A 22,363-nucleotide genomic window follows, 5' to 3' on the forward strand; every position below is an offset into this window, starting at 1 on the left:
GTTTAGTCCTGTAAATATTCTAATGAATTTATTAGATAATGGACGATGGGTCTGGTCACTGGTTTCTCATGTTATGACTGGCTATAAATGAGACTAGGCAATAGCAATTCTATTTTAGCTGTGTCAGAGTTATGTCTATGAAGATTCCCATTTATCCAGGTCATGATATACTGAACATTTAAGAGTATTTTTCCTTGCAAATGTTTCACCACTCAGATGAGGGGGTTAGTTACTAAACCTCGAATTTATCTTGTTGACTTTTTGGGGCAAAAACTCAATTTTTTGTGGAAAGAAAAACTAAAATTTTTCGAGATTTTTTTATATCCCGATGCTGCAAAAAGCCATAATCCGAAAATCCACAATCTCAGACCTGTTGAGGTCATGTATAAATCAATAGGAGATGTCCCTATCCCAAGTAAGCTATCGTGGTCTGAGTTGGGATTAGACCAATAATACATAAATTCAGGGGTTTTGGGCAAAAACCCTATAAAAGCAAATGATTTGGCATAAAAGTCTAAAAAAAAAATCATATGAATCGGGTTTTTGCTAGATTTTATCAGATTTTTTATCGAGTTATTTTATTCATAAATAAGGCAAAATGTGGGATAGGAGCTTGGTCAAGCTTTTTTTATTTAAATTATGAGATAAATTTGGATTTTAGTAAATAAGCCCCAAATGTCCAGTTGCCTTTGACTTCTTTCTACTAGATACTGTGTCAGAGTTGCATACACAGTAATATAATCCCAATATCAGATAACGTCCTTCCTAAAAGTGATGCCTTTAGCAAAACATTTCAAGTCTGCAGTGTCCCTTTAAGTGTGCGGGAATGGCGGCCGGGTTCCTGTAGGACAGGAGGGAGGCGCCAGGTTATACAGCAACAGAAATCTCGTAAATTCCTTTGTGAGTTCCAGGACGCTCTAATATCTGGAATTTATAACTCTGCAGTTATTAACCCAGCTGTGATTATCTCTCATTTATTGCAACCCTGTAAGTGCCCCTATCGCTTGTCCTTGTATTTTATTGGCCATAAAAAGCCAGAGCTGATGGGCGATAGCGCGCAGGGTAGATAGTTGCAGGTTTTATTGGGATTATCAGTTTATCTGAGTCTTGGAACCATCTCATTTCTGAGCTGGGGAGGCAATAAGACAAATGGGCTTTCCTGGGTGCCACTATATTGGAAGCACTGCGCAGATGCCCAGTATCCCTGGGTGAGCTAAAATATTTCTTTAAAAAAATCTTCCAAACAGGATCAGTCACTGAACACCCAGCCTCATTGATTCTCATTGAGCCTCTGCATTCTGCATAAATGTCTACTTGCAATGCCCCTGCAGATTTCGGCTTGATTCGGTCATTGGTCCTAGTAACCAACTAACCATTAACATTCCAAGAGCAAAAGCTGCAGAAATGTTCTGAAACATTAACTGAAAGCTGAACTTTCCCTTTAAAGGCAAACTCTACTTCTGGGATTCAGTCTCTGTTCATTGGTGAAACTCACAAGCTACAGATTGTATTTCGTGATCGGGTTGGAAGGGGCAAATGCAAATCTCCAGCAGACATAATGTCCCCATCAGCCCATTAGTTTGGCAGATAGAGCGCCATTTATATCAATATCACGGACTGTGAGCACAGTTCAGAATCAGGTTAGTAAATGAGGCAGTCAGTATGAGCGCAGCAGTGCAGTATCACCTTCCTACAGCCTCACCCAATTAACTCCTGTGGCAGTGACGATGGGAAATTGGGAAGCCGTTTGGCTCGTACCTTTCATTCCATAGTAGGAGAATCGTTCGCAGAACTCGTTGACGACAATGAACATTATACTCAGGGGGTAGTTGGTTCCACATAGTTTCTGCAGGATAAAATGAGAAGGGTATGAGCTCTGCACTAAAACCCATATACAATGTTCCAATGTGGGGTTAAATTGACCAATGGTATCTAGGGTTGCCACCTTTTCTGAAAAAAAATACCGGCCTTTCTATATTTTTATGGATTTTTCCCTATAAATAACAATGGCATCAAGCAACATTTTTACCGGCCAGGTGGCAACCCTAGTGGTATCAAGTGAGAACACAAAAGGAACAGTAACACCAAAAAATAAAAGTTTTTAAACTAATGAAAATATCATGTACTGTTGCCCTGCACTGGTAAAACTCATCTGTGTGCTTCAGAAACACTACTAAAGTTTATATAAACAAGCTGCTGTGTAGCAATGGTGGAAATTCAAAAAAAGGCTGTATTGCACAGGTTAAATAGTGGATAACAGATAACACCATTATGTTCTACAGAGTTTATCTGCTATCTGCTGTGTTACCTGAGCCCATTGCTACACAGCATCTAATTTACATAAACAATAGTAGTGTTTCTGAAGCAAACACAGCAGTTTTACCAGTGCAGGGCAACAGTACATTATATTTGTATTACTTTAAAACACTTTTATTCAATGTCGGACTGGCCCACCAGGATACCAGAAAAAACGATGGGTCCAAGTGTCAGTGGGCCCTTGTGCTGTTTAACATTTGGCCTATTTCATGGCCATTCCCTGTTTCTATGAGAACAAAGAGACTAAATAGATGGAATAATCGGTTATAGAATGTTTAACTAAAATAGAGTAGGAGAATGGAGGTTGAGTGAGGAGTGGAAGAATAATAGTATGGAGAGTGGGCCCCTGGTCTTAATTTTCGTGGTGGGCCCCTGGTCTAAGGTTTTTTTGGTGGGCCCCTCGTGTCCCAGTCCGACACTGCTTTTATTTTTTGATGTTACTGTTTCTGCTTTTACATTTTCAGACATTTAATAAAATAACAGACTAACATAAAGGGAGCCTGAGGAGTGCGCAAAACTGCAGTGGAAGTAAGGTGCACACTGTTCGGGGGGTTACAGATCCAGTGGAGGAATTCAGTGGTGGGTAAGTGGGTTGGGGAGCAGACTGGCAGGGTGCTGGGTCAAACAGTATTACCTTGGGTGCAAATTCTACTTGTCCCAGGCATGGGACATTACTTTTTATTTTTATCTTGGGACTCCAATTTAATTTGTTGGCAGAGGCCACTGCCCAGAGTTTCAGGTGGGCTAACTAAGCAATGTGAGGTCCTATGATTATGGATGGTGGCCATGTATCGACAACTGGCTTTGACCCCACTCTAATATTCTGCATTACAACTTCACTCTAACGCCCGCTCCCGTGCCATCCATACAGCTGGTTCCTCCGACAGGCAGGGTCACATCAGGCACGTCAGGATACAGTAAACAGAGTCTCCCATGTCCTGACATAACTTCTTCTCCTCTCTGTGCCAAATGTTTTTTTTCAGTAACTTATTGGAATGCAATGTATCTCCCAGTGTTATTATTATATAGACTGCATTTAATTAGTTGCAGCGTCTGCAATAAGAATGTTATTGACTACATTGCACAAAGATTCATTGGAAGGTAAACTTTCCCTTTAAAATAAAACAGCACGCACTCCTGCGACCATAGCCATGAGGATAAAAATTGTAACTTTATTCCATGTAGTTAAAAAGTAAGCGTCCTAACGCGTTTCGTATCAACAGATACGTAATCATAGGCACATGTGCCTATGATTACGTATCTGTTGATACGAAACGCGTTAGGACGCTTACTTTTTAACTACATGGAATAAAGTTACAATTTTTATCCTCATGGCTATGGTCGCAGGAGTGCGTGCTGTTTTATTTTGAAGATTGAATTTGCCTAAGCTACGGGTTCGGGGCGCGGCACCCGGACCATTTGGCTAATCCGGTGAGTTATAGCCCTTCGGCTGTTTTCCGTTCATTAACCAATTCAAGTGAAGGGCAGCGCCGTTTCTGGGGAAGGAGCCGCCTGAGGCGGCTCCTGCAATGCCGCCCCCCGCACCGACTTACCTGTCGGCAAGGGGAGGCAGGAACACGATTGCGGAGAGCGCAATTGCGCTCTCTCGCAATAGCGCAGCCGAATTTCCGGTTTAAAAACCGGAAATTCGGCTGTTAAAAGTGAAGGGGCGGCTTTTTGCCGCCCCTGGAATCCTGTCTGGCGCTGCCGCCTGAGGCGAGCGGCTCAGCTCGCCTCATTGGCGGAGCGCCCCTAGTGAAGGGCCTGGGGTCTGGACACCCAGGTCAAACCTTTCCGCTTGGTAAGAATTGCCAAGCGTCTCACTTAATAACATACTATTTTCATTTACAAGGGATTTAACCTGTGAAATTTAAAAGTAATCTAAAATTAGTTTTGCTTTAATGTATGTGTCCATATTTGTCCAGAGAAGATTAGAGCCGGTTTTTCTTCTTTTTCATAAACTTTCCCTTTAACCAAGTATCTGCTGGAGAAAGCTGGAGTTCAGGTGACATATCTTGGAGTAACCGGCGAAGGGGCCACAGGACTGAGTGTTTATATTGCACAACAAGGGGGCCAGCAGTGTGTGCCATCTCCAAGAGGGGAGTGTGATCTGCATTCCTATTGGCTGTGTGATTTGCATTAACACATCCGGGCCACAGGAGAGAGTTAAAGAGCTTGGCCGCAAGACTGGAAATGGCTTTTATTGTCTCTTGTAGCCAAGTCACTTGAGCAACATGTACATTTCAGCAGCCGCAGGGGAGGGACAGGGGGGAGCAACGCACGGCTCGTTTGCGTTTTATTAACTCTAAGCGCAGTTACAGCTGTAAAGGGGAAACACGTAGACACAGAGGTTTGGCTGAAGCCACCAGTCTGTTCTGCCAACTTGCACAAACCTCCTGCCCTGTGCCAAGTTCTGCTTAAAGGGGAACCACCAGCAAAATATAAAGATTCTGATCTTTGCCAGCAAAAAATAGGTTAGAAGGGGAAAAAGTAAGTTTTTTTGGTTAAAAGATCTGCATTAGGATAGAGGACATAAGCATATCACTATATATGAATATGTGTAGATGCATGCTATATGCCAGTTTCTCCCCTGATCCAGGTACATGGGGTAAAGAACATCCTTTATGCATCCCATCTACAGCCTCTGCATTCTTTCTCCCACCATTGTACCCTATGAGAAGCATTAATGTATATGCGCATGGACTGCCCGATGGTGCCATTGTCTTGTACATTTACTAACTGCTGCACAATTTTCAGTCTACAACAAGATAGAAAATGAAAGCAGAGATATGCAGTTTAACACCAATAACAATGTGAATCAGGCACATACAGTAGATTCACATAAGAGATTTCACGATCAGTGATGAACTGGCTGAAAGTCTCATGTACTGTATTGACTGCCTGATAGATTATATTAGAAGACTTGAATAGACAAGACAACTTAGCAGAAGCAGAACAAACAAAACCACAGAACTGTATGTACTGTAAATCATACATAATGTATTCCGTGTTTGCAATGAATAATTTCAGTTGTGTTTAGAGGAGTGCAAAAAGGGATGCATTTACCACAAAGATTCTCCATCAACCCTTCCCTGGCTCTAGCAGGACAATAAAGTGGGTAGGAAAGTCATAGCAAGGTCGATTTGTATTCAGATTGATTCATTGATTTCTCAGAATTCTCTTAGTGAACTGAGGGGCCTAGAAAGAGGTAAGAATGGAACTTACCGGCACTTTCTTGGTCGGGGACGAAGCTGTTGTTGAGAAATACTTGCTTATTCCACTCTTCTGTCCTGGGAGAGAGAACACAGAGGGGTAGGTATGTGAGCCAGACATGGTGTGAGGGAGTGGGGGGCTACACTTTGTCTTACTTCCCATTTCTCACCCCTCCCAGGGGTAAAGGAGGGCTTTGGACTCTCCCACTTATCCCCTGCCTACAACAGCTCACAGGGTCCTGCTCATTCATTCACAGACAAGAAGGGGTTTAAGGACAGGGTGGCTTTGTGCTTAGGATCATTGTGGGACTCTCAGCTACTGTGACTGCCCACTCCCTTCTGTATACGCAGTCGAGACTCCTTTCTATTTGCTTAACACCAGAGGGGGGGTTCTACTTCCAGCTAGCCACAAGACAGGACACAAAGGCTCCCAAAATCCCCAGGGATACCTTGCTAACAGGCCCATTGCTGAGTTAGCTTGTTGCCTCTTTAAACCAGATACAATATGATATGAACTTTTTTTGAGTGACTGTTCATTTACCTGTGCGCTGCACACCGCACTGACTTCAGAGCAGCCATGCAGAACACATCTAAATTGAAACTATTGTAGATGTATGATAGATGTTACTTCATCCCGCCATGAGACTTGGGGGCCTATCTATCAAACAGTGAAAGGAAGAGTTTGGCTCAGTTCTGTAATCTGTAAACCACGGAGATGTGGGTCATGGAATTTCGGTGCATTCCTAAGGAAGGGTCACATGAGTTCATGCATATCATGAGATCCGAGGCCAAGTGAAGGAGTCCAATCTCCCCCAACCAGCCCTCACTAAACACTATGGAATTACATGGACATACTGATGAGAATTGATTTATAAAAGTTTAATCAGAATTTATGTACAAAAACTTCTGCTCTAATAAAGGACTGTTCTTTTGGGCGCAAGAACTGCCGCAATGACATGATGTGAGAGTCAGTCTCATCAACATCAGTCTTTCAATTTGCAATTTTATCTCACACATAATATGTGATCTGTACAATGGGTGGGAATGGACAGTGCCATGAAATATGTCTCACTTTACTGAGTATTTGTGGGTAATAAACTTAGCTGTAGTAAGCAATGGCAATCAGCAGCAGGAATAGGGTTGCCACCTGGCCAGTATTTTACCGGCCTGACCGGTAAAAATGATGCTTGACCCCAATATTATTAATAGGGAAAAAAATCTAAATATATAGGAAGGCCGGAGTTTTTTTCCAAAAAAGGTGGCAACCCTAAGCAGGAAGGGCCAGCAAGGCATTGTCCTGTATAGAGATTCACAGGAGGAGAGGGTCATTCTTCCCCTTTGCACAGCACTGGTAATACCCCATTTAGAATATGCCGTGCAGTTTATTCGCCAGTTTTCAAACTGGATACAAAGGCCAGAGACACATGTTTAGATTCTGGGAGATTTGGTCGCCCGGCGATAAATCGGCTCTTCTTCAGGGCGTCTATTCTCCCTGAACTGCCTCCGGCCGGCTAGAATCTAAAACGGCCGGTGGTATGGCACTCATAGTGCTTTATTTTCTGAAGTTGCCCGAAGTTTCCTCGTGAGGTAACTTCGGAAAACGAAGTGCTCCAATTGCCATCCCGCCGGCGATTTAGATTCTAGCCAGCGGGAGGCAGTTCAGGGAGATTAGTCACCCCGAAGAAGAGGAGATTTGTCGCCGGACGACTAATCTCCCCGAATCTGAGCGTGTGTCTCTGCCCTTATATATAGAGAAAGTACAGAGAAGAGCACTTAAGATAATAAAGGGAATGGAAGGGCTCAGTTATGGGGAAAAACTATTTATTTGGCTAGTGGGGGCTGTTTTGCCCTCTGCTTACTTGAAATGCCAGGGTCTATTTTGAATCTCATTTCAGACCTGCAAGGCTGTTGGTGAGACCTCTCTGAATGCAAAATATTTGTGCAGTTCACTTTGGGGTAAAACATACTCTAGGAAGCTTTTCTTTAATTTAACTCCATGTGTACCTGCTGCTCTGAGCAACACTCCCCCAATTCTGCAGTAATTACCACTATTCTCTCTCTGAGCTGCACTCAATCAGCTGCATTCAGACAAACAAAACCATTAATTAGTTTACGGATTCTTTGACCTTTTATGTTTCATAACTCATGGCACAATATGATCCTTGGCACCGTGCTTTCCTATTGTTACACAGCTTGGCAAACAACTATGAGTTTTGCCTCCAGATAAACGGTTGGTTTTAATACAGAGGAGTAATCTGAGCAGATTTACCTTGGGGGGGGGGGGGTGATTACACCCCAAAATGTTCTCTTATTATGGCACTTTCTCTTGCAATGCCAGTGCCAACTGATTTGGAGGTTAAATTCACACTGTATGGCGTGGATATTGTCCCTCAAGGCAATTGTTGGACCCACAATCCCCCCCCAGCTCTGTTGGATTAGTGTCACACTGCCAAATATATATAAAAATGTATATAAATATGTCTAAAGAATTTTATTTAAAGAGGTTGTTCACCTTTAAATTAACTTTTTAGTATGTTGTAGAGAGTGACATTCTAAGACCAATTGGTTTTCATTTTTATATTATTTGTGATTGTTGAGTTATTTAGCTTTTTATTCAGCAGTTTTCAATTTTAGGAATCTGGTTGCTAGTGTCCAAATTACCCTAGCAACCATGCAATGATTTGAGTAAAAGACCTGAATAGGAGAGTCCTGAATAGAAATATTAGTTATAAAAAAAGTAGCAATAACATTAAATTTGTAGCCTCACAGACCATATGTTTTGAGGTGAGGTGAGTAAGTCCCATTTTAAAGTTGGGAAGAGTTAGAAATAATTAAAAAACTATAAAAAAAAAAAAAAAAGAAAGAAAAATTAAGACCAGTTGCTCTGAATTAGCCATTCTATAACATACTTAAGGTTAACTAAACAGTGAACCACTCTTTTAAAATATGTTTGCAAATATTCTCTGCTACATCAGTTATATTCAGAACAGCAAATAACATGCATCCTAATATAATCTAACCCTGAGCTTCCCAAAGGGGAACCAGTCACATAGTTTGCCAGCTGCTGTTCTACTTAAAATACTAAAGATACTTTAAAAAGGAAAATATTTTATACTCAGAATTTCTTTCCCCTTGAAATACCATAATTATATCAAAATAAAAAGCAGTGGTTGCAGTTGTAACTCTCAGCACCCTTTGGTTCTGTTACAAACCCAGGGATTTCTTTGGAACTCAAGTTGTTAATTTATGTAGAGGGTTCAGTTCTCCCCACACCTAAGTGACCTCACTGCATCATACCTGGGGGAGAGTAACTAATGATGAGGGATGGGGGGGGGACCCAGGATTCACTAATAACAGTAGAACCATTTATACATTTCTTGGAAGCTGACAGTTTGGGCCCTGGGGCCAAGTCAGGCCAATAAAGAAAGTTGTTTATTAAAGTCACCTGACCCAGCATGCAAATACTGCATTGGAGTTAGAAAACTTGATTTAGTTTATCGGATTCTGACTGGCGCATTTCCGTACTGGGGTTCTACTAGACTGTCCCACTAGGATTCAAACGTGAATCCAACAAATGTACAGCATGAAACCATTGGAAGAAACTTTGCAACTCATGTGAGGAAAATGTTTACACTGGTATACAGAGCAGGTAACACTGACAGACTTATACTGGGCACATATGGGTGGGTGAAGTACAGGGTACACACAGGATGGGTAATACTTAAAGACTAGTACAGAGCACATACAGGGTGGGTAATACTTAAATACTATATCTGGGCTCATACAGGGTGGGTAATATTAAAAGACTAGTACAGGGCACATACAGGGGGGGTAATACTTAAAGACTAGTACTGGGCACATTAAGGGTGAGTAGCACTCAAAGACAGGGAGGGTAACATAGAGAGATATACATTGCAGAAGGAAACACTCAAAGGGCAGATTTAGGTACCTTTGTCCATCTCCTCTTCCATCTGTTTCTTCTCCATGGTAAAAGTAGCACTGCCAAGTCTTACTCAGACTGAGGGCTCTGCTCAGAGGACATCTCATTATTCCATCCTCTCTATCTTTTCTGTCAATGATTGACAGTGGAGTTCAACCCCCCTTCCAGCCAATGAGATTGGCCCCTTTCCACTTATCAAGATGAGAGGAGACTTAGTTACTTGCTGTTAACCTTTGGCCCGAGGCACAGATGGGGCCCCTGCTGAATAGAGCCAGGAGTCTTCTTGTTGCATCCAGCAAAATTCTATGGTTGCTCCGTCAAGTTTGTGTTTGTAAGACTCTGTGATCATATGTGGTCATGTGATACGGGATTGGGACGCACTTCCAACGCTCAAATAAATCTCTCTACATGGGGAGATTTAACCTGTTGTTTGCCAAATAAACCAAATTGTGCCTCGTGCACAGCATAGTGTCCCTGTATTGCACTACATTCCCCCTAACTCTGTGTCCTCTTTATTACTGCACAACATAGTGTCCCTGTATTGCACCACATTCCCCCTAACCTGGCCTGTGTCCCCCTCTATTCCTGCACAGAATAGTGTCCCTGTATTGCGCTACATCCCCCCAACCCTGTGTCCCCTCTATTCCTGCACATTATAGTGTCCCTGTATTGCACTGCATACCTTCCAACTGTCCAGTTTTGAGTGGGACAGTCCAGCTTTTGACAGCTCAACCCGCAGTCCTGCATTTGTATTGAAATGTCCAGATTTTGATCTTCTGCACTGAACAGCCAGAAAAAGATACAAAGTTTCTAACTTCTATTTGGCAGAAAGCCAAGAATAGTTAGTTAGATACTTTTGTAACAGTTTTACATACGGAGGTCTCTTGGGAGAACCAAGACTGACATCTTAACAATTCACCTTCAAAACTGTAATAACACATAAAAACCACAGAAATGTGTTCAAACTTTCATACCCTGCCAAATTTTGTAAAATGGACATGGTAAGTAGGAGGTGTGGCCACAAAGTGGGTGTGATCAAAATTCACCAAGCTCTGTGCGGCAACTTTTTTTGTCTCTCTTTCTGTTTCCAGAATGATAGAAGGTATGCATTCCCCCTAACCCTGTGTCCCCTCTATTCCTGTACAGTATAGTGTGACTATATTGCACTACTTGCCCCCTAAAACCGTGCCCCCTCTATTCTTGTACATCACAGTGTGCTTGCTAATCTGTTCTGTATGTAATATTTGGCATTACACATAATAGCGCTGGAAGTAGTTGGTGCAACACTTACAGTAACAGTCAGTTCTTTGGGTAACTGTCAGTGTAGCACTGGGCAGCTGATTAATTCTGTGGCTGAGAAAGTGCTAACTATAAATCAACAAATAGCTGTACAGATATAGAGATATACAGATGGGATCCCCCCCAACTCTGTGTCCCCTCTATTCCTGATCAACATAATTTACCTGTATTGCACTACATTCCCCCCAACCCTGTATCGGCTCTATTCCTGCACAGCATAGTGTCCCTGTATTGCACTACATTCCTCCAAACCGTGTCCCCTCCATTCCTGCACAGCATAGCGTGACTATAACGCACTACTTGCCCCCTAATACTGTGACCCCTCTATTCTTGTACAGCACAGTGCACTTGCTAATCTGTTCTGTATGTCATATTTGGCATTACACATAATAGCGCTGGAAGTAGTTGGTGCAACACTTACAGTAACATCAGTTCTTTGGGTAACTGTCAGTGTAGCACTGGCAGCTGATTGATTCTGTGGCTGGGAAAGTGCTAAATATAAATCAACAAATAACTGTCATATACAGGTGGGATTTTGCTTTGTGGTTGTTAAAGGGATACTGTCATGGGAAAAAAAAAATTTTTCAAAATGAATCAGTTAATAGTGCTGCTCCAGCAGAATTCTGCACTGAAATCCATTTCTCAAAAGAGCAAACAGATTTTTTTATATTCAATTTTGAAATCTTACATGGGGCTAGACATTTTGTCAATTTCCCAGCTGCCCCTGGTCATGTGACTTGTGCCTGCACTTTAGAAGAGAAATGCTTTTTGGCAGGCTGCTGTTTTTCCTTCTCAATGTAACTGAATGTGTCTCAGTGGGACATGGGTTTTTACTATTGAGTGTTGTTCTTAGATCTACCAGGCAGCTGTTATCTTGTGTTAGGGAGCTGTTATCTGGTTACCTTCCCATTGTTCTTTTGTTTGGCTGCTGGGGGAAAAAGGGAGGGGGTGATATCCCTCCAACTTGCAGTACAGCAGTAAAGAGTGATTGAAGTTTATCAAAGCACAAGTCACATGACTTGGGGCAGCTGGGAAATTGACAATATGTCTAGCCCCATGTCAGATTTCAAAATTGAAAATAAAAAAATCTGTTTGCTCTTTTGAGAAATGGATTTCAGTGCAGAATTCTGCTGGAGTAGTACTATTAACTAATTCATTTTGGAAAAAAAATTTTGTCCCATGACAGTATCCCTTTAAATGGAATGAAACTCATTGCACTGGGTATATAAACAGGTAGCATTTATTGGTTTCCCTTTTATTATGATTAATTACTAGCAACATGCCTTGCTTCTCGCCCACTTAGAGGACACGTAGGATTCCCTCCTAGCAAAGGCAAATAGGTGGGAAAACACCTGTTAATGCATTTAATAAAAAGAGAGGGAGGCTTTATGTGAGGCAATTCCACCCCTTTATTAATACAGGTGTCTCTCTTTGTACATTTTCCTTATTGCTAAACAGTGTACTTACCTTCTCGTGATGCAGGCGAGATTAGCACCTGCTTTTCCATGACACTTCACAAGTTTAGATTTTGCAGACAGGCCAAAAGATAATTATAGGTAGAATTTTCAACGTCCCACTGCACAGATACAGAAGGAGACCTTGCATCAAGAAAGTAGAGAAATACTAATAGACACATGCAATATGTATATCTGTCCCCTTCTGGAAACGACTTGTTCTGTCTCTTGAAATAAGCAGAACCAGCAGTGCAATAATGTATATTTGAAAGTTACATATATTTTCAGTATTCAAAAACTATTTTTGGGTGGAGCTGCATGCTACAGACTGCACTTGTTTCTATGCAAATTTCATATATGTCCATTATTAAAGAGATGATCACAATCACGCCTGTCCATTTATGTCATTATGCACATTTCCCAATGCATTAAGTGGAACTACTGATTTTTGGGGTTGGTCTTACTTTGGTTGGCAATTGATTCCTTATTATACATGTTGTTGTGCACAGAAAGTGCTTCAATGTTTTCAACATTTCTTTCTACATCATAAACTGCTATAACTTTACCTTTATTGGGTTAAAAGTTACCTTGTATTTCCCTGGAACTGTGTATCCCCAGCTCTGGGCGTGCCCATCAGGAAGGTGACTGTAAGATATGTTGTATGTGTTTGAGTCTTCTGTTTATCCCAGTGGCCCCTGGGCTCCTTACGCTGTAGGAAAAATAACAGGTGTGTGTGTTTTCTGACGGAGCTTGATAAAGAACAAACCTTTCCTGTAACACAATTCCCTGCACAACTGGTTTGGCAAAGGGAAACTCAACCTGCTGGAATGAATCCAAACCTGAATCAGATACACTGACTTAGCCAAATGGCAAGCAATGCAGATATTTGCCCTGTTCAGCTACCTATGTGGCCAATCTAGGCTGATCCATCCAATGAACCACAAAGGTGCATGCCAGTGATGAGCAGCACACATGGGTTAACGCATGGGCCACGCGGAACTGAGTAAAGAAAGGCAAAGTCACCAACCAGTATATCCGCCTGTGTAATGAGGACATCTTATAGAGGGGATACCAATGATAAGTGAACCTTATTGGTCAGGGCAAAAAGGGCAACTTCATTCCACCCTATAATTTTTGCAATGTTGTCTACTGATGCAACTTAATCAGTGGTATGGTGGCAGACCCTGTGGCTGCAGATACTGGCCCATGGAGAGATACAGCCCTGTAAAGTCCCCCACCCTGTGCACAACTCTCCCCATGGGCCCCTTTCCATCAACTGTGCAGCCATGTTTGGAGTGATGGTTGGGCCCAGAAATATATTTTACTGTGGAGGCACAAGGAGGTAATTTTACCCCCAGTGATGTATTTCAGAGAAGACTAGTGCACCTCCCACTGCTACCTCCCTATTCCCAGGGAATGATTTCTGGGGGTGATTTCCTTAATAATCAGTGGGGGGCTTTTTAAGCATTTCTGAAAATGGAAGTAGAGGAAAGTCCCCATGTGCCATCAATCTGTAATTATTACACTTATTTCTGCCATTTGGAGACTCTGTTGTAGTGGGAATGCAGTATGTCACCCATCAGAGCACTTACTCTACTATTCCTCCTCTGTAGAGAGTAGGGTGCTTGGCTTCCTGGCCCTAACTAAAGAGATGCTTTATTTATGAAGTATGCACCCATCTAATACAGCACCACAGAATATGTTGGTGCTCCATAAACACGTGTTAATAATAATAATAATAATAATAATAATAATATTTCCAACACTGAGTATCACAGGGTGCAAGGAGTTGAAGTCCAACTATACCTAGAGGGATGCAGGATGGTTTTCTGATATCATGTCCTTATGAATCAGCTCAGATATCTAAGGGAACGTGAGGAAATTAGTCGCCTTCAGTAAAAATGCATTATTGCAGACCACAAATCTCCCGAAAATGCTTTCCCACCAACAATAACAACACCAGTGATTAGAATGAAGGGGGAAATTCAGCAGCCCCACTAGTGCTGGCGTTGCCCGTGGCAATTACATGGCATTCCCCAAGCGAGCCGCTTGTCCATATAATAATCAAGGCACTTTAAATATTTGAGATAATGAGAGAAGTGCGACAGTGAATGAGCCAATAAGATAAGGGAGGCTAATGACACTAATCAATCAATTAATCTCTCAATGACAGGACAAAGATCCAACAGAGTCCAATGTCTGTTACTCGCCCAGCCAGGAGATGAACACCGAGTGGCCTTTTCATTCACCTGCACCAAGTTAGTGTGTCAAGTTCATTTCTCGACTTCTATCAAGTTCAAAGGGCAAGACATGTCATTAAGAGTATTTTTTCTGGGAGAATAGAGGAGACAATTATCTGTTCAGCTATTACAAAAATAGGATTTGTGCATGGGCATCGATTTTAAATGGTACAGTATGAACACACAGAATATTGTTTGCCCAGAGCAAATAGAAAATAGAAAATGAAGAACTAATTGCTTCACAAACACAGACTTATTCCTAAAAGTGATTTAAGTATATCAGTAGTAAAAAGATGTGGGTTGAGGGGGGCTATATTAAAAAAAAAAGATATTTTGGTTACAAGAGAGACTCTGAAAAAGTAAATAAGAATAATCAGTTTGTACCTTAATGTAGACATATAGAAGTCAGATTGACAGCAGCAAATCTATAAAGATGTGCATGGCTCAGCTCAAACAATTTGCCAGTGGCTGACACAGAATATGGTACTTACATTTTTAAACAAAATCAATGGGAACAAGGGTCACAGGCCTGATGGAATTCACCCTAGGGTACATAGAGAACTTAGTTTAGTTTTAGCCAATCCACTTTTTCTGATTTTTTTTCAGACTCACTTTTATCTGGTATAGATTTGCAGAAGGAGATGGTATTCTTCCCCTTTATGCAGTTCAGTTCTGGACTACAGTGCTCAAAAGGGGCATGGATCAAATAAATAGAATAGAAGGGAATAGACGGGCTCAGTTATGGGGAAAGGTTGGCAAAGCTAGGCTTGGATACAATGGAGAAGAGGCAGTTAAGGGGGAATATAATCATTATATATATTTAAATATATTTGGGAAAGTAATGAAATAAAGTACAGAGAAAATCAATTCAGCTGATAAAGGGAATGGAAGGGCTCAGTTATGGGGAAAGGCTATCTAGATTGGGATTGGTCACACTGGAGAAGAGGCAGTTAAGGGGAATATAATCACTATATATAAATATATTAGGGACAGTAACTAAATTAAGTACAAAGAAAAGCAGCTAAATTGATAAAGGGAATGGAAGGGCTCAGTTATGAGGAAAGGCTGGCCAAGTTGGAACTGGTTAACCTGGAGAAGAGGCAGTTGAGGTGGAGAAACAATCACTATATAAAAATATAAAATCTCTATAATAATCTAAATAATCTCTCTGATGCTTTATTTACCAGTAGGTTTTTCCAGCAGACACAATGGATCCAACCAGATTAGAGGAAAGAAGGTTCCATGTTAAGAAGGGAAAAATTGTTACAGTGAGAGCTGAAACGTTGCGGGATTCTCTCTCTGAAGTGGCTGAATTGGTAGATACATTAGATAGCTTTAAGAAATGGTTGGATGCCTTTTTAGCAAGTAAGCAAGAAAGTATAAGGTTATTAGGGATTGTTACAATTGCCCTTAGAATCAGGAAAGACTTTTCATGGACTCTTAAAGGCCAATTGAAGACACTATAGATGGGGGCAGGGTCAGATTAGGGGTGCTGTCTCAGGGCCCCACGCCACAACTGTAGTTCCTCCACCGGGCGTACCTACCTGCATTGTGCCGGCCCGAAGAAGGGAGGTATCGCAGGAAAATTAGTGCAGGCAGCGGGTCCGGGCAGGCGGGGCCCACAAGAGCCAGGGGCCCACTGGGTTTTTTTCCAGTTCCCAGCCCAATCCGACACTGGATGGGGTTTTCACTCACCTTTGGATCAACTAGACGTTACACAGGTTTCATAAATCTTCATTTTGTACGATTTTCCCCACTTTTTGCACCATGGCTGGGGGACTGTCACTAATATTTGCCGGACATAACTTTCATAAGATTGCTGTCTTTTCCAGTTTAAGGCTAAAGGTTGAACCTAATGGACATATGTATTTTTTCAACCTCATCCTCTATGACATTAAGGGGGTTATTTAGCAAAGTTCAAATTTTAGTTCTTTTTATACCTCGAATGAATTCAAAACTTGAATGGTTTCTACTTAAAGAAATAACTTGAATAGAGAAAACTAAAAGAGAGAGTTTGGAGTTAACAACTTGAATTGAAAAGAAAAAAAAAAAAAAATCAAAATCCTTAGAAAAAAACTCCAAACATAAATTCTTCAAATGGTTCAAGGGACCTCTGCCCTTGACTCCTACGTGACCTTGACAGGTTTTAGATTGTGTATTTTCAGATTTGAGCTATTTCCAGGGTCATGATATAAAAAATCTTTTTAACCCGAAAAATTTATTTTGACCAAAAAAATAACCTTGAAAACTTGAATTTTCGTGGAAAACACAACTCCATCCTTACTAAATCTGCCCCTAATTGTTTCCAGTACAGTATAGTATAGCTCACTGTGTGTCCAGAGAATGTAATCTTTGTATCAGGGGTGTAACTACAAAGGAATAAAACCTGCTGTGGGGCCCAGGAGGTATAGGGGGGCCCCATGATGCCTTAATAAATAAGCTATTTCAATATATATATTAGTAAAACAGTAAAACAGGACAAACTCTGGATATGCTGGGGGCCCTAAAATTAATTTGCTGTGGGGCCCAGTAACATCAAGTTCCGCTACTGCTTTGTATATTTCTATTTCTATATATTGTAAGGAGGTGCCATATTGTTTCATATTGTACAGTATGAGTATATAGCATATTGTGTGCCCAGAATATTCATTCTCTGTATATTTCTAATTATACATATGGGTGAGAGGTGCCATATTGTTTCCCTTAGACAGTACAGTATGATTATATAGCTTATTGTGTGCCCTGAACATTCATTATCTGTATATTTTGTAATTACACATATGGGTAAAAAGTGCCATATTGTTTCACTTAGACAGTACAGTATGAGAATATAACTTATTGTGCGTCCAGAACATTCATTATCTGTATATGTGTAGTTATATGTGTAGTTATATGAGTGGGAGGTGCACGCTGGCATAAGAATTAAGTACTTCCCTGATTACATTAATTTTATCATCAGGGGAAGATAATGCAGAATTATCAGTGGTTAATAACAATATTCAGTATCTTTATAGATATGAAGGGAGAATGAGTTTTATGAGCAGGAGATACTTGCTTGTAATCATTCTCTGGTTGCTGCATACAAGTTGTGTTGTTACGGGACTGTGTTTCTATTCACAGTTACAGGATAACCCACGTTAGGGGCGCCACCAGGATTCACTCCTGGGATTGTGGGTAAATTGCAATGCACAAGATATTACTCTTTGTACCAATGACACATAAATACTGCTTAAATGGTGTCACATGTTTGGGACACTATGGCCGCTCCATCTGATATGGAAATGCAGATTATGAAGGTATCTTGCACAGAATAACCTGCACTAATATGTCTTACTGAACATTTATAGAGAAGTTAATGTTCCACCCTTCCCTTTAGGCACAGATCTTAGAGGAAAGGAAAACAACCTCAGTTTATCTTCATCCTCTCTCAAAGTTTCCCAATTGGCCTGAGAGTACAGCTAACGGATCCTTAACCAGAAAATTCCCCACATTCCAATGTTTCCTATTAATTTTGCTTCATGTGTCAATATAATATAATATTTTAGTGGTACATAATTTAAAGGGATGTTTGTCTTAAGTTAAAACAAACTGTTAAGACAGTCCTGCCCTGCTTTATGGCTGAAATTCTAGCTATCTGTAGAACAAAGCATTCTGTCACAGTGGCACATTTCCTACCCATTATAGCACTGCCCTGCTTTATGGCTGAGATTTTAGCTTGCGAGCAGTGGTGTATCAGAAAGCTTTCTAGGCTGGTTGGGCTACCGGAAAACTGAGGCCCAGGCTTTGGGGCCTAGCCCTGTGGCTGAAATTTCAAGACTAAAGGTGGCCATACACGGGCAGATAAAGCTGCCGATATCGGTCGTTTGGACTGATTTGACAGCTTATCTGCCCGTGTATGGGGGCTTCCGACGGGTCTTCCCGATCGATATCTGGCCACGATATCGATCGGGAAGGTTGGATTTTTACCCGACCGACGCGTCGGAGCCAATTGGCGCATCGTAATTCAATCGTTCGGCCATACGGCCGAACGCTCGAATTACCCCCGATATAGCCACGCAGTTTAGTGGCATATCGGGGAAAGATCCGCTCGTTTGGCGATGTCGCCAAACGAGCGGATCTTTGAGTCTATGGCCACCTTAAGACTGAGATCTTCATCTGCTGGGATCCCAAAAACACCTTGGGGGAAAACCAGAAGTAAGAGTAAGATGGAGGTTTTTTAATATATTAATCCATATTACAAATATTTTCATAATGACGATCATGGGGTCAGTATTAAAATATTTTTAATTTTGTTTTGTTTTTTAATAAAAATGGAATTTTATATATTTTGAATCATGGGACATTCTTTGTGATAACAGCTCGTGTTAACCCTATGGTAAAGGGGAAGGAGGATGGCAGGTTAAGTAAAGCTGGCCATAGACATACAGATTCTAGCCTCATATCCTACGAACGATCATACCTTCCGCTCTGCAACTAACCAATGACCGATCACCATGGTACAAAAATGTCGGGACAATCCACACACTGTCTGAAAACAAATTTTTGTGCGACTTAATCTTTGCATTTATGGCCAGCTTTAAAATATGCAAGAGAAAAAAGGAATAAATAGACAGGAAACCAAAGCTATGGAAATACATACTGTGCCTTTAATTTTCACTGAAGCTAATAATGTACTGTCCCTAATTTCCCCCTCTGTGGCAAATTGGAGAAGCTTCAGATGGGGTTTTTTGCCTTACTCTGGATCAACTAGCAGTTAAGCAGGTTAAAATAGAGTTCAAAGGTTGAACTTGATGGACGTGTGTCTTTTTTCAACCTAACTTACTATGTTACTTAGGTACTATGTTACTGCAAACAGTGTGAATGTGCCTGGAAAGAAACATTGTTCTGTAACACAGACTGATACTACTGCAAAACATAAAACAAGTGTGCATATTAACTTAAATACTCAGAATACCCACCAGCAGTGTGTGACTGTGGACTGCGAGGAGCAGAAGAGAATCCAGGGCAGTGCTGACAAACAAGCAGCTTCTACATTGTCTGAGCTGGAATCTATTGGGGGAGGAATCAGGTGCAGAAATCAACTTTCCGGTTTGTGTGTTACCAAATCAGCAAGCTTGCTAGGAGAGTGGGGCTATGGGTGCAGCTGCCGGACTGATGCACCTACATCTTCACACCATGGAGCAGCTGGCACCTGTAGCAGTGGAGAGAAGACAGAAGTAGAGTTTCCACTATTGCACCAGTTCTCCTGATCTCAGAGGGCAGCAGCCCTGGTGTGAGCCCTGGAACCAGCATTATTAATAAACCCAGTAAAGGAGCTACATGTAATGGTGCTGTTCAGAAACAAGTAAGATTTAAAGGGGAAATTAAACACTCACTGCAGAAAGAGTAGCTGAGGCACTCAAAGAATAAGCTACTTTACAAAAGCCGTAATTGCACAAACAAATCGAATATGACAGTACCTTTAAGTTGCTTGAGGTTTTAGACCATTTCTGGCAGATTTATAACTTGCAGTAAAGAGCAGGACAACAAAACTGGGAGAACTTACTAGTCATACCAATGAACAAGTCCGTGCCAAAACTCATTACTATAATAATGAAAAATGATGCAGTTCAATTTTTTCCCCATGTGGTGTCCTAGCCACCAATATTTTTAAATGGGGGGCCCTGACCACAAATGTTTTTTTCAATGGGGGGGCCCTGACCACCAATAAGTTTTTATTAACATGTGGGAACCATAGCCATCAATGGTTTTTTTTTTTAGTGTGTGGTGCGGGGTGGACTGTGGGGTGGGGAGGGCGGACCTGTAGGTGGGGCTTGTGGTGGGCGCAGCCCAGGACATTTTTTTCGTATGGGACCCTGCGATTTCTGATGGCGGCCCTGCTCCTCCCCCCCCCCCCAGCCTAGCTGCTACCCTGAGCAAATGCCCCTAAGTCTTTACTTACCCCTTGCAGATTCTGTCCAGCGCAGTTCTTGGGCGCCATCTTCAGCCTCTTCGGTAATCTTTGGAATGAGACTGGCACTTTGGCAATTGACGGCGCAGTTGTTGAGAAATAGGAGATTGCTCCAACTGCGCATGCACCACCACACCGGTCTCATTCAGAAGATTACCAAAGCGACTTAAGATGGCGCCCATGAACTCCACTGGACAGAATCTGCACCGAGGGGTAAGTAGAGTGTTGGACTGGGACACCAGGGGCCCACCTAAAAACATTAGACCAGGGCCCACCAAAGAACCATAGCCCAAGGGCCCACTCTCATTACTATTAATCTTCTCCTCACTCAACCTCTATTCTTCTAGTCTCTATTCTTTACATACTATAATCTATTATTCCATCTATTTAGCCTCTTTGTTCTCAAAGAAATAGGAAATGGCCAAGAAATAGGCAAAATCTTTAGCAGGGCCCACCGGGAGTTTTCCTGGTATTCCGGTGGGCCAGTCCGACACTGGGTAATTAAAGACTAGGGTAGCAGCTAGGCTGGAAGGAGGAGGGAGGGGGGTCTCTGTAGTTTAGGGGGTTAGCTTTTTTTACTTTAGGGTTTAGTTCTCCTTTAAGGTGGCAACAGATGGTAAGGTAGGAGATGACTGGAAAAAGTTTAAAAAAAAATCTAAAAAAGTATGCCCATCAGTTAGATCCAGAGGAAGGTACCTCAGGAATAAATTTGTTCTCTGTTAGTAATGGAAATACATTCTCAGTGCTAGATAACATTTCTGAGATAGGGTAGAAAGAGAAGAGCATGAGGAGCTGGAGAGGATGGGGAGAGAAGAAGCCAGTGAGAGTAATGAAAGGAAGTTGAAGCGGAAATGGAGGATATGGCTTCAAAGAAAAAAAACGAGGGAAGGGGTGAGGATCCAGTCAGTAAGAAAAGGTATAAGGGAAACTGCAAAAAGCCCCCAGACTATGGTCACAAACCCAGTGAGTGATGACAATGAACAGCAACTGCAGTTAGTTTCCCAAGTTAAGCAATATGGTGATGCAGTGCATTCTTTAGCAAAGGGAAGGAAGGGACAAACCATAACAAATATTCATGATGGCATTGTCTCTAATTAGGTTTTTAACATCAAGGGGGTTATTTACTAAAATCCAAATGTATCTCATAACATTGATTTTAAAAAATTCAACCAAACTCTTATGCCCAATTGTACCTTATTTATTAATAAAATAACTCGAATTAATAGGTTTGTTATTTTTTTAACGGATTTTCCATTTTTTTTCCTGAATCACGCAATCTTTTTGAGTTTTTGCTCAAAACCCCCAAAATGATTTGATTATCTGGCTAAACCCAGTGCAGATGACGATAACTTCAATTTGGGATAGGTGCCTCTCAGGTTGACTTATACAGGACCTTGACAGGTCTGAGATGGCAGATTTTAGGATTCTGACTTTTTTGCCAAAAAAAGCTTGATCAGAAAAATTCAAGTTTAGTTAATAACCTCCCAAATGTGTGTAGTGTCAAAACTCAGCAAGCCAGATTTTTAGACTTTGACAGCTGAGATCATGGAAGACAAGGCCAAATCTGCTTTCGACTGCCTCACCCAAAAGAAGGCTCCAGGACCAGACGACCTTACATCCGAATTTTATAAAAAGCTCAGCTGGCTCTGGTTCTTGTAGAGGTCTTTAGAGACTGCCTGGAAACAGGGGTGCTTCACCAATGAGGCGAGTTGAGGCTGTCGCATCAGGCGGCAGCGCCCCACTAGGTACCAGGGGCGGCAAAAATGCTGCTCCTGGTACTTTAAGAGCGAATTTCCGGGGGAGAGGGGGCAGCAGCAGTTGCAACTGCTGCTGCCTCAGGCGGTGGAGGGGCCAGGATCGCCCCTGCCTGGAAAGGGTGTCTTGCCCACTCTATAAGAGAATCCTCCTTGATCTTGTTGTCAAAAGGTAAGGATCCAAAGCGGGTTGAGAAC

General features: G+C 41.7%; 1 protein-coding gene across 4 annotated transcripts in view; it reads right to left on the bottom strand.

Moving 5' to 3' along the window:
• slc15a2.L (solute carrier family 15 member 2 L homeolog) overlaps nt 1-19,715 on the bottom strand; it is a 34,050-nt gene extending 14,335 nt beyond the window's left edge. Inside the window, exons 1-7 of one of the 4 annotated variants that reach the window (XM_018234094.2) lie at nt 19,420-19,715; nt 14,953-15,005; nt 14,028-14,084; nt 12,809-12,930; nt 12,235-12,343; nt 5,542-5,606; nt 1,759-1,846 (exon numbers count right to left, since the gene is read on the bottom strand). In XM_018234094.2, the coding sequence (XP_018089583.1) occupies nt 1,759-1,846; nt 5,542-5,606; nt 12,235-12,274 (193 nt within the window). In that variant the 5' untranslated portion in view covers nt 12,275-12,343; nt 12,809-12,930; nt 14,028-14,084; nt 14,953-15,005; nt 19,420-19,715. 4 annotated transcript variants of the gene reach the window in all.
• Nucleotides 19,716-22,363: the final 2,648 nt, after the last annotated feature.

Source organism: Xenopus laevis, chromosome 9_10L (assembly GCF_017654675.1).
Source record: "Xenopus laevis strain J_2021 chromosome 9_10L, Xenopus_laevis_v10.1, whole genome shotgun sequence".
NCBI lineage: Eukaryota > Metazoa > Chordata > Amphibia > Anura > Pipidae > Xenopus > Xenopus laevis.